This window comes from Tinamus guttatus, unplaced genomic scaffold (assembly GCF_059628265.1).
Source record: "Tinamus guttatus ecotype Peru unplaced genomic scaffold, ASM5962826v1 Tinamus_guttatus_pri_ptg000211l, whole genome shotgun sequence".
NCBI classification, from domain to species: Eukaryota; Metazoa; Chordata; class Aves; order Tinamiformes; family Tinamidae; genus Tinamus; species Tinamus guttatus.
Window position 1 is genome coordinate 9,004,488 of NW_028288745.1, and position 12,302 is coordinate 9,016,789.

The 12,302-nt window shown below is 40.5% G+C and overlaps 1 protein-coding gene across 1 annotated transcript in view; it reads left to right on the forward strand.

Annotated features, from left to right (window-relative positions):
• The window catches only part of ABCA4 (ATP binding cassette subfamily A member 4), a 54,071-nt gene that overhangs the window by 22,753 nt on the left and 19,016 nt on the right, over positions 1 to 12,302 (forward strand). The window contains exons 17-28 of the mRNA XM_088524512.1: positions 191 to 289; positions 1,810 to 2,034; positions 4,726 to 4,903; positions 6,210 to 6,341; positions 6,918 to 7,057; positions 7,859 to 7,996; positions 8,266 to 8,453; positions 9,238 to 9,328; positions 9,829 to 10,034; positions 10,452 to 10,500; positions 11,012 to 11,253; positions 11,670 to 11,794. Of these exons, the coding sequence (XP_088380638.1) occupies positions 191 to 289; positions 1,810 to 2,034; positions 4,726 to 4,903; positions 6,210 to 6,341; positions 6,918 to 7,057; positions 7,859 to 7,996; positions 8,266 to 8,453; positions 9,238 to 9,328; positions 9,829 to 10,034; positions 10,452 to 10,500; positions 11,012 to 11,253; positions 11,670 to 11,794 (1,813 nt within the window). The remainder of the gene's footprint in view (positions 1 to 190; positions 290 to 1,809; positions 2,035 to 4,725; positions 4,904 to 6,209; positions 6,342 to 6,917; positions 7,058 to 7,858; positions 7,997 to 8,265; positions 8,454 to 9,237; positions 9,329 to 9,828; positions 10,035 to 10,451; positions 10,501 to 11,011; positions 11,254 to 11,669; positions 11,795 to 12,302) is intronic.

A 12,302-nucleotide genomic window follows, 5' to 3' on the forward strand; every position in this document is an offset into this window, starting at 1 on the left:
ATTTTACCCTTGTTCAAGTAAAGAATTGTAAATAAAATCTTTTCTGCCAGGTTCTTGGTGCATGTTTTGACCTTTCCATATGCAATACTAGGCCTGCTGATGCAACTGCAAGGGTTTATGATTAGAGCTTAGATTTTACATGGATGAATGTGGTTATGAAGTACACTTTACCCACTTATTTTTGTTTTAGGGGAATATGGGCTACCACAACCTTGGTATTTCCCTCTGCAGGAATCTTACTGGTTTGGCTCTGGAAACTCGAGAGCTGAGAAAACAGCAACTGCTAATGGTAAGTTCTTTCAAAACTTTGGTATTCAGAACAGCTTCAATGTCACTGGTCTCCTTAGAGGTGACTGCATTGTTTTTCTACGAGCTGCTGCAAAGATTAGACATAGCCATGCACTGTGAATCTTGGCAGCTGCCTTTGAACTTAGAGTGGCCTGCTGTTGTTAGAGTTATTAGAGATGAGTCACTATCCATCCGAGGGTTAACAAGCAGCATCAAAGCCCTTGCTGTCTAACCAACACATCTAGAAGCATTTGAGGATTCTCATTTCCCAACACAGCATTTGAATGAAATGAATGATACTGATAAACATGCAAGGGCTCTCCCATGCTTCTAAACATAATTTCTACCTGGTTTGGCACTAATTTGTTTCCTTTGGGTTTTTACAACATTAGGTAAGATCTAAATGACACCACTCTTGCATCAACTTCAGTGAGGACAAAAGACCTGCTTTCTCAGATTTTTTTTTTTCTGTGTGTTGATGTCAGAATAATTAAAAACAACATTTGGATGTTTTTATTTGAAAAGAAATTAAATAATTAATGTATAGAATAGATAGTTTCTGATGATGATGTTTTGGAACCTGTCTTACATGTACAAGGCAACAGTGAAACCAATCAAAATGATATATAAATGAGAGTCTTTACCCTCCTTATCTTTCATCCCCTCTGGCAGACCATGGTCAAGACAGTCTCACCTCAGGATGATACTGCTAGACTAGGAGTTAATGTTCTGTAAACACACAGATATTACATCTACTGCTCACGCATTTTGGTCTGAGAGGAGGAGGCTGTAGCATTCTTCCCTTTGAAGAGGTTTTGAATTTTGGTGCATGCTAAGGGAATGAGCAGCTTTCCCTTTAGCCTTCTTATAATGGGATTCAAAATAGTAGAGGCTTTTCTAGATTTGTGGACTCTACGTTATCTAAATCTGTTTTACTTTGCTTTATTTCTGCTGTCCACTGGGTTAGAATCTGTCTGTAGGAAGGAGAGAGCCAAAGGAGGACTTGGAGCATGCTTGCATGAATGGAAAGCTTCCAAATTCCTAAATAAGATGTCAGTCACTACATCCCATTGTCTTTCCAAGGCATTTGGGTAGATCCTACACCAGAACTCTTTTGCATATCTCAAACAGAATTACTATACTTACAGGGTTTGCTCGTAAACTGCAAAACTCAGTTGCTCACATAAGTCAGCAACGTTAAAAAGAGAGAGAAAAAAAAAGCTTTTCTTGTCAAGGTTTTATACTATGAGGCTTTATTAGTATTTTCCAGATTGGTTAAAAAAATCATTCTGCCTGAATCAAGCCTGGAGTTCATTCTGTAGGTGAGGTTATATCAGATAGCTGAGCTGATTAGATTTTAAACTGAATGGCCTCAAGTACTATGTTCCTAACCTGAGTAGAGTTCTTTGGTTAATGTTCTTGGATAGTTAGGACTACCTCCTTTTCCCCAAAGCAGCTCTAGACATAAAGGGTAAATTAAATATGGTTTGCTTAAATGTTGGTTTCTTTTGGTTTATATAGGAAAAAGTCCAAAATCAGAAGGCTATGTGGACCAGAAGGTCATGGAAGGAGAAAAAAATGAAAGCAGAACAGAGAAATATGAAGAACCTGAAAAGCCAGAAGAAAAGAATGGCAGCCAGGGGGAGAAGGATGGTAAAAATAAACAGTGTAAACACAAACGAACAAAACAACCCGTCGAGCAGGGGAAGCCTAAGGCAGATGTCCAGGACAAAGATGAAATGAATAGTAAGGAGAGATAGCAACCTGAGTGCTTTCAGATATTATACTCATTGTGTTTTGTAACAGCCTGGATGTAGGAGTGACTGCAGAAAAACTGTAAGAGCTTAGTAGGCTACAGTCATTAGCCTTAGTTCCTCCGTAAAATTGTGGAGTAGTGTCACACTCTCCTGGCAGTCTCTCTCTCCTGTCCTTGAAGCTGGTGTTTCACTGCAGTTCAGCAGGGGATAGTCTGAACATTGCCAGGTGTGTGGGACTGTCAGAGCTAAGCTCAGAAGAGATGCTGATTACTGTGGCTACCATCTTAAATTCTCAATTACATGCACATACATTTATAATCCCTTAGAATATTCTCAGCTATTGCCCCTTTAGAAAGTTGTCCTCCAGGAGTGCTTGTAGCTTGTTTTGCCTTTTTACAGTGAAAATATAGGCTAGCTCTAGCAAATTAGTGTTCGTGCTAGGAAAAGCCTAAGACATGTGCCTTGACTTCCTACAGTTAAATAGAGCCATGATGTCAGTACAAATACTTACGCCCGGAGGAATGTCATTCCCTCCTTTTTTGCCTATCTTCAGCATGTCTTGCGTCTATAGGGAATGGCTGGTTTCAAAGGGATTTATCTGGTGTTCTGTGTGTCTGTCTGCAGCCTTTTCTGGGGCTGACATTAGACACCATCTAAGAATTACCGAATGACCTGCCTCCTTTACAAGTGCCAACGTTGTCTTTTGTGGGGAGCCAGCGGAGTTTTCTGCGTGCAATACTCAGGGAGAATGCATGTTGATTCTGTAGCAAAAGCAGCTACAGACAGCTGTGGGCCCACTGACTCTTTTGAAAAGCTGGAGATAAAAGTAAGGTCATCAGAGCTCCTCACGTAGGCACTGAAAATATGCATGCAGGGTGAATGGAAGCAGCACAGGACTTCAAAAGAAACAGGACAGAGAGAGGGCAAAGGTTACTTCAGCCAATCTTCTTCTAGCACTGCCTTATCTTTGTGGGGTTGTGCTTCTCAGCTCCCAGGTTCCAGCTGCTCCATGACCACAAAGGTGGGGATTAAGCCGTCACTGCACACACAAGAAAAGCTTGCCTTCCCTTTCAGGCAGCCACAGAGGAACTGCAAGGTATATGGAGAAGACGAGTGTAGCCCTGAGGTAGCTCAAGGACCCGGTTACCAAAATGTGTTCAAGGCTGCAGTGAGTGGGGTGGGAACTGGCGACTGTTCTAAGGGCTCACCTCTAAGGGAATCCCATGCCAGCATGGAGCAGAAGCATTATAAGCCTATTCTAACTGCTTGCTTTGCTTTAAGCAGATTTCATCAAAGTTATATCCATATTCCCCACAAATGTTGCCACCTCTGAAGAATGACCTGAGTGGTCACAGAAGGAATAGCATCAGAATAGAAAACTGGATCACCACAAAAAAAGGGAACTCACCCCTCTACCTGTGCCGTGCAGGTGATGCAAAGCAGTTTATGGGGAAACTGTCAGAGCATTTGCCTCAGAACTAGTAAAAAGCCTTGCAGGCAAATGAGAACAGAGCTCATGGTACATCTAAGAGCCGGGATGATATCCCAGTTTCCCATATATATGCAGAAATATCTAAGCATCTTCCATCTCAGCTTCTGTGAATTCAGGGAAGTTTGTGTTTGATCCACTGAGGTGCAAGGAAATACAGATTGCTTCACAAAGCAAAGGAAAACTCTGTTATAAGCATCGCTTCATTTAAAATAAAGCTGTCCAATCTAGACCAGTGATTTCAGCTGCACTGTGGTATGTGCAACTCTCATAAGCAGTGTTTTTGGGACTGTTTCGCTGGCATTGTTTAGAATGACAGTCATACCAGCCACTGATGGAGGTGGGGCTGTTCTCAACCAGATGGTAATTGGCTGCTCTCCACACATGCCTGCTGGGTGCTGAACAATTAAGCAAGCTGCATTTGCAAAACAAGCCACCCTACAAAGCCTTAAGCATTTTATATAAACAAAAGTGGACAGGGTCTTTAGTTTAAATTTCTCAACTCCCATAATTCGCATTGCTCAAGGGCTTCATTTAGTTCAAAGGAAGTTTATTTTGTCTAGAAGCTGATGCAATAAAACATCCTGATGGTGATATTTAAAATAATGCATTTTTAATCCTGAGAGAAAGCCCTTCCATGTAGAGCTCATGGTAGATACTGCCTAAGTCTTGAGCTGGCCTCAGCGAGGGAGTAAATTTCACCTACTAGGATTAAAGACAAATATTATTTTTTTTAAGCATCATGTTAAAAGAATGCACAGCTGGGCAGATGATTTGAATGGCAGATTTCAGCCCGGCTGGAAAGGCAACCTGCTGCTTGCTTAATGTAATCTCTTATCCTATCTAATTATTTACAAAAAACACAGTCCCAAAATCATCTTTCTGCTATACAGTAAAAACAGAAAACATGTTAGCTTTACCTGATCCAGTGGGTTACTGCTCCATAGACCGTTAGAGTTCTGAGCAGTGTTTCTCCTTTCATTGATGTTAAGTCTGAATAAATGACCATGCAATTAGTAATCTTACCTCTGTTTGATCTTGGTGTGACTAGAGATCTGGCCCTGGCACATAATGCTGTATTTTAGTGGGACTGTACTGTTGTTTCTGTCCTTAATAATGAGTCATCCTGAAAGCCAGAATCAAAACATGACTTTTTATTATTTTTTCATTCTCGATTTCTTGTCATTCAAGTAAATACCTTCTTCGAGCCTGAGCCAACAGGACTGATTCCAGGAGTGTGTGTCGAGAACCTGGTGAAGACCTTTGCAAGCATGTCCAAGCCAGCAGTAGATGGGATGAATATTACTTTTTACGAGGACCAGATTACAGCCTTCCTTGGTCATAATGGAGCAGGAAAGACAACCACCATGTAAGTTCATATTTTAGAAAAAGCAAATCCAGGGCAGTGGCCTAATGCTCTGTTCTGTGTTTGAAACACAACATCAGTTTTTTTTTTCCAGACGGGGAAATGCTGTCCCTGTACAAAGAGAAGATATTCTCAGCTAGCTAAAGCCGTAGAAGGAAAGAAATACATAACACAAACGAGAAACAAGTGAAAGTGTAAAGTTTAGAGAAGAGAAAGCAATTCTCTCCCCAAAAGCACTATTTCCATCATCAGACTCCCAGGAGGAGAAGTGTGAGGAGAATTTCTGGCTGAAAGACCTGAAGATAGAAAAGTCAGCACTGTCTGTATAGGTTTGATTGCTCTGTCTGGCTTCGAGTCAGTTGTGTTTCTTGAACAGTATGCAACGGAGCATGTAACTGGTGTCATATACTGTTTAGATAAAATAGTTATATATATGCAAGATCCACACCCAGATGAAAAATGTTTGTTAGTCCTGCAACATTAGAGTCTCAGGAAACAAAAGTTTGGAATGTTTTGTTTTATTTATACAAAGGAGAAAGGAATGCTTTCTATTAAAAAGTTTATTTGACAAAGCAGGATTCATTGGTGAACAAAACTTTTCATGAGTTTGTAACAAGTCCACTAAATATTGAAAGAACTGATGTTTGTCACTGCGGTGTTTCTAGATTGTTTAACAAATGCTTCAGTGTCTAAACTGAAATAGACTTTTTATTTGAAATGTACCTTCCAGTATATTTCCAGTTGTTCTTCAGGAAATATGTTTGACCCAAAACAAAAACATTGCAATCTGTTGAAATTTTTGTAAATCTGATTTTTTTATTCCACAAACAAAAATCAATTATTTGAAATTTCCAGAACTGAAAAATCCATTATTCATCCAGCTCTAATAACAGGTTCAATCCATTTGCAAGACAATGTTCAGTTTCCTCCCATTTTGTATCAGAGAAAGGTGTGGGCCATGATTCAGCATGGATTCAGTACTCAAACTCTTCCTCTGTATCTTGATCCCAGCAAGTTAATTGTAGACTCTTTGTATAGTGGTGGGGTAATATGCTTAACCAGTTACTCCAAAAAGGTTGCTTAAATCAGGCTGACTGAAACAGTTTTCTAATGCAGGCCATGACCATGCAGACAGGTTGTACCAAAAGTTACATATTGTTGGGGCAAGAGTAGTTTGTCTATGGTTTCACTTGAGTTGTTTTATCAAGTTGCGTAGTAAGAAGTCGCTATGCTCCACCTAGTGGTATTATGCCAAGTATCTTCCTTATTTATCAGAGATGAATGGGAATTTGCTCATTGTATTTTCTAGGTCCATTCTGACAGGCCTGTTCCCACCAACCTCTGGAACTGTGCTGATAGGGGGCCTGGATATTCAAACCCATATGGACTCCATTCGGCAGAGATTAGGCATGTGCCCACAGTACAACATCTTATTCAAGCAGTAAGTATCACTCTATACTGAGCATGTGCAAAGAGGTTACCAAAGAAACATGTTAGCAGTGATGTTTCCTCTTGCAATGTAGAATATTGTAAGACTTTAGCCTGGAGATTCATGCACTATAATTTAGGTCACCTTTTCCTAGAAAACTCTGGGCTCATAGTGCAGTAGAGGATACCAACCTGCTGCACTAACCATTGACCACCACCTTAGGTATTTTCCACCTTCACTGCCATCTGTTTGTATTCATCCTAAAGATCTCATTTCATCAAATGCAGCTGCCACATAAGCTCTCGTTTTACACCCCCTTTACTCCCCTTTTTAAATGGATGGTTCAACACCTGCTATAGCTGTTCTTTTGGTATTGCGTTCTGCTTTGAAAAGGCAAAGAACCCATGGCATCTCAGTAAGGTATGTTGATCCAAAAGAGGATCTGTGATCCAGACACAGTCTATATAGTCAGAATAAGGGAGTCCCCCTCCTCCATCAAGATAAAGCTAAAGTGAAATTCCTGCTCTTTGGGAAGAGGATGGATTATTCAATTAAACTCTCTTAATGCCCTTCTGTCTGATTTCACAGCCTCACTGTAGCAGAGCACATCTTGTTTTATGCCCAACTAAAAGGGAGATCCAGAAATGAAGCTGAGCAGGAGCTGGAAACGATGCTGGAAGACATGGGTCTCACCCATAAAAGGAATGAAGAGGCTCAGAATTTGTCAGGTGCCCAGGGGGTTCTCAAACTTTTCTCTGCTGCCTTTTCTTTTTCTTTGGGCAGTGATGATCTGGGGGACCATATCCTGCCACCTCACTGTGCCTGAGGAGGCCATTGTTGTCAGAGGGTTCCTTAGTAAAGCTACACAAACAGTAAAGATGGTGCAATCTGTCCCTAAAGCTTCTGTTGCTTATAAATATGGGAGAAGTTCAAAATATGCTTAAACTTAAACATTTGTCAGTATATGAAAAAACAAAATATATATTCTTTTTTCAGGCTAAATGAAATACCATCTTGCTGCTCCATTCTTTGGGCGAATACTCTGGAATACTTTGCTATTTGTTAGGGACAATTCCTTTAATTGTAGAGGCAAAATGGTATGTAGTGTATTTGCAAGGGCATGTTAATAATGGACACTTTTGTATCCCTTATACACACATTCATATGCAAAAGCTGATTTGAATAAACACCCAGCAGTTGGTGGTGTTCTTTGTCCTGCTTGCAGCTGTAAAAGTTGGACAATTTAACATGATAATATGAAAAAAAATCAGATATTCCTGCTGTTGCTTCTGGAAAGAACTAGAAAATGCAGCACATATATGAAACATTCTAAAAATAGTAATAAAAAAAAGCAAAATGTTCTAAATTTATAAAAGAGTAGCTATTTGCAGAGAGATATCTGGTAGAGGATGTTTTTTTGTTTTACTTGGGTCAGTTTCTCCCCAGCCTGAAGAGTGGTGTTCTACTCATTGCTGCCACATCTGCAGCTCTCATCTTAGACTCTTGGATATGTCCCTATCCTTTGGTAGGTGGAATGCAAAGGAAACTGTCTGTTGCCATTGCCTTCGTTGGTGAAGCAAAAGTGGTAGTCTTGGATGAGCCCACTTCTGGAGTTGATCCATATTCCAGGCGATCTATATGGGATCTTCTGCTCAAGTATCGCTCAGGTAACAGGTTTGCACGAGGGAACTGTTTTTTTTGGTTTTGTTTTTTACCTGTTGTAGAGGCAGGATGTGCTTCCTGCATAAATGGTCACTGATTCTGGAATCTGAACACATGCAAACAGGATTCTCTGAGCAGATACCTATGGAGCAGGCAAACCTGAGACCTGGCTCTAGTGCTGAGAAAACCCTACATTGCTTGCCATAAACTTCACCGTTCCGAGTTCCTGAGGGGGTCTATGCCTTGAACCAGTCCTGCTTGTCCCTTCTCCTAGGCAGAACCATCATCTTGTCAACCCATCATATGGATGAGGCAGACATCCTTGGAGACAGAGTAGCCATCATATCCCAAGGGAAACTCTTCTGTTCAGGCTCTCCAGTTTTCCTAAAGAACTGCTTTGGATCTGGCTTCTATCTCACCCTTGTACGCAAGATGAGAAGCACCAGAAGTGGAAGGAATGCAGTAAGTATGCTGCTCCCTCCCCAAACATGTAATCTGAAGAATACTTGCGTGTATTCATGTGCTGCACCAAGATAGAAAGCAAGTGCTGCTTGTTACAAATCTGACTTCAAAATGAAGAAAACAGTGTTAACATTTAACATGTCTTGAAATTACACGGCTACATGAGAATCTCTGTAACAAGTTGCTGGCTTTATAAAATTGTATTCATCAGGACAGTTGAAAATAATAAGTGGACATGAAGCCCTCAGTGGTCTAAAGTTTGGTCTGTCCAGTCAAGTATGCCTAAACATTTACATGTCAGGTTGCCTTTGTCCATACCAGGGTCTTTCTGATCCCAGTTTTTGCAGTAGTGTGGGTGCAAATGTGTTTTTCTCTAGTAACTGGCTTAGAAACTAGGAGAGAGTGTGTTTATCCGTATCTAAATCAACTTCCTACAGCTTGAGAATTGGAGATCTGGAGCATTTCTGCTGCTAGCAGAACTTTCAGTTTTAGTAAAAATATGATCTGCATGTGCATGGCCACTACTGGTTACATTTCCCTGGCTGTTTGTCTGTAATTTAGAATGGGCAGATACACTTTGTGCAGATCAATTTGTTTTCTGCGCTGCTTGCTTCAGTCCTCGGATGACTCTGTCATCTGTGTAATCTCAGTGTAAAATGCTCGAGATGCTCCAGATATAATGCATTTTTCACTGACACAACCTGTTCAAAGGGTGACAGCCTTTACATCCTGCTTTGCATTTATCTGAAGCACTTTCATCTTCTTATCTGTTTGTCCATGCTAGTCCTTCTGTAGCTGTGGATCTCAGTGCTCCTGCTCCTGCTCCAACTGTATGTGCAGGGACAAAGAAGGTGCTCCAGAGCAGGAACTGGATGGTAAGAAGTGGGATGGTTTGGCATTCCAGCATGCAACTGTGTCTCGTTGTGCAGTGCTACTGTCTTACTGATCACTGCTGCTGAGGTCTCCTTTTCCATCACTTGTTTCTGATACCTGTATTCTACTGTAACATGGATTTGGTAGTTTCTTTGTGCTTTTGTTTATGGACCCTCCATTTTAATGTTTATGTGATCTAAGGTGCAGGTGCTGAACTGGTAGTTTGGGTGCTTCTTAAGTACAGACCTCATTTTGAGCTCTTCTGCAAAAGATGTGCAATTTGGTAATGAAAATTGAATAGAGCAGACTGCAGATAGTTTCCAGCTACATAATTCCAAATCCATGACTAACATTATAGTCGAGTCTAATGAAGAATTAGCTGAAGTGTCTGTGAGCTAGGCAATAAAACAGTCCCAATTCATATAGTACAATCAGCAGCTTTTGAGATCATTCTCAGTATGCTTAAATATTCATTCTTTGAATCTATTTCGACTTTTCACAGGAGATCTGGATGAGCTGGCAGAAATAATTCATCATCATATCCCAGAAGCAAAATTAATTGAAAACATTGGTCAGGAGCTCATTTACCTTTTGCCCAATAAACACTTCAAACAGCGATCTTATGCCAGTCTCTTCAGAGAACTGGAAGAAACATTGGATGACCTGGGACTCAGCAGTTTTGGAGTCTCAGATACACCGCTGGAGGAGGTAACAGACACACTGAAGTATTGCCAATCTTACATTCAGGCCCCAAAATGTTTTCTGGGAATATTCCTGTTCATAAGCATAGAATCTTACTCATTCCTAAATGTCCAGCAAAACCTAGTCATGTTTGCAGTGACAGTCAAAGTCATTGGTATGGGCACAGTGAAAGGTTCAAGTCTGACTGCATGGTAGCCTTATGGAATGTGACACAATATCCTGAAATGTGCCTTTATTTGTATGTTTGTTCCTTTCTTTGTTTTCAGAGAGATTTCATAGGAGATCTCTGATTATGTAATAAGCAGGAGTACTGAAAAGGTGTACAAAATTTTCTGAAGTGTCATATTAAAGGCTAAGTATATCGTGTTTCAGAGGTCAGCACCTGTACTATTTCTAATCTGGGGATGTGTTTTTCTGTGGCAGGTTTTCCTAAAAGCCACAGCAGAAGCTGACACGGGAATGCAAAAAGCAGGTAGAGATCTATGAATATTTGACAGACCTTTCCTAGGGCTGTTCCTGTAGTCTGAATGCTTAGCAAAGAAGAATGTAAGAACTGTCCATACTTTTATGGTGTTCTTGTCAAAATGTCTATTTTTATGGCCTGTCATGATGTCTGAGAAAACAATTGATGTCAGCAGAGAAACTGTTATATGGTTAGGATCATATCTTTAACTCATCAAATAAAAATGGAGTGTCAAGTCCCAGTGTGTTGGGGTTTTAGTAGTCTAGGTATGAAATGCTTTGCTGACCATCAGTCCATAAACTATACACATGATTAAGAGGAGAATTACCTACATGATACCACTGGATACAGCCATACGTCAACAGTTGTGATTAAAGCAATGAGTGACATGACGTATACATTTGGTAAAATTTGAAGCCTGTTAAAATGGTTGTACTACCTTCATGTATAGAAGATAAAGCATCTTTTCAGCCCCTTTTTATCAGGAAATTCCTACTATTAACTATATTTCCTTATGTAGGAGATGCTCAAGTAAACAGTTCTGCTCTGGGAAAAATGTCTACTGAGAACAAGACAGTTGAACAAACCCCCCTAGAAGCCAATGACACTGCTCGAGTGCCTGCAGCCGTAGCAGGAGGTGGAAGTGAAGGCAGAGGGTCCCAGCAGTATAAAGGTTTTCGGCTCGTACGTCAGCAGATCAAAGCACTGCTCATCAAACGGTTTCATCGTGCTACCCGCAGCCACAAGGACTTCCTGTCCCAGGCATGGACGCATTTTTTCTGTCTTTGATTCTTTTCCCACAATATGCTCAACACTCTTTTCTAATAGCATCCCTGTGCAAAGCGACAGAGGTACTGTTAATGCAGAGCAGTGTCCGTATGAAGGCTGTTCTAATTATGGTTTGGGCTGTTCTGCTTTTTATTCTTTCTGCCCAGAGTCCATCACCTTCCCTAGTTTCATGATTCAATCGCTACTAGCCCAGCATGTATTTTAACACAGTACAGCTCCAGTGACAACCAAAACCTTAACTGAAAGCATTGACAATTAAATAGTTGGTGTTTGGGAGGTAAACCAGGTTTTATTCCTGTGCTCCTGCTCTCCCTCCTTTGTTTCTATAGCTGTGTATAGTGTCAGTATAGAGCATACATGTAACTTTGTTGTTTTCATGTTCCTTGCAGGTTGTTCTGCCTGCTAGTTTTGTGCTGCTTTCTCTAATACTTACAGTCATTATTCCCCCATTTGGAGAATATCCTGCCTTAACCTTACATCCTTGGATCTATGGACAACAGTTTACTTTCTTCAGGTGAGAGGAATTACTGCATGAAATATTCGCTGTCTCACTGAATCACTGTTGTGTCTTGCTCTGACTGGTTTGAAAAAGGTGCAACTGCACTGGAATCGGCAGACATAAAACAGGATGAAGATGGTGTGTGTGAGAAATACAGCTACTAATATGTCTACGCAATAGTCCTCAAACATATTGCTGTACTCGATGTTTTCCTCTTCCTACATGAATTCATTACCTCATTGCTTACAAATTCTTGTATCCGATAAGAATAAGTAGTAGATCCAATGCTATAAGGTATCTGTTTTGGGTATGTCACTGAACCTCTCCTTTGTTCATAGAGAGCCATAAGATCCAAACCTATCTGCTGAACCTGTAGTAGTTTTGTTTATACTTCATAAAACATTTGGGCAAAATTACAGAAACAAGAGAAAAATTGAAACACTTAGATTTTATTAGTATTGCTGCTAAGCTCTTTCTCCCCACACTGTATGCTTAGTCTGAGTTTAAATTTTATTGTCTACTA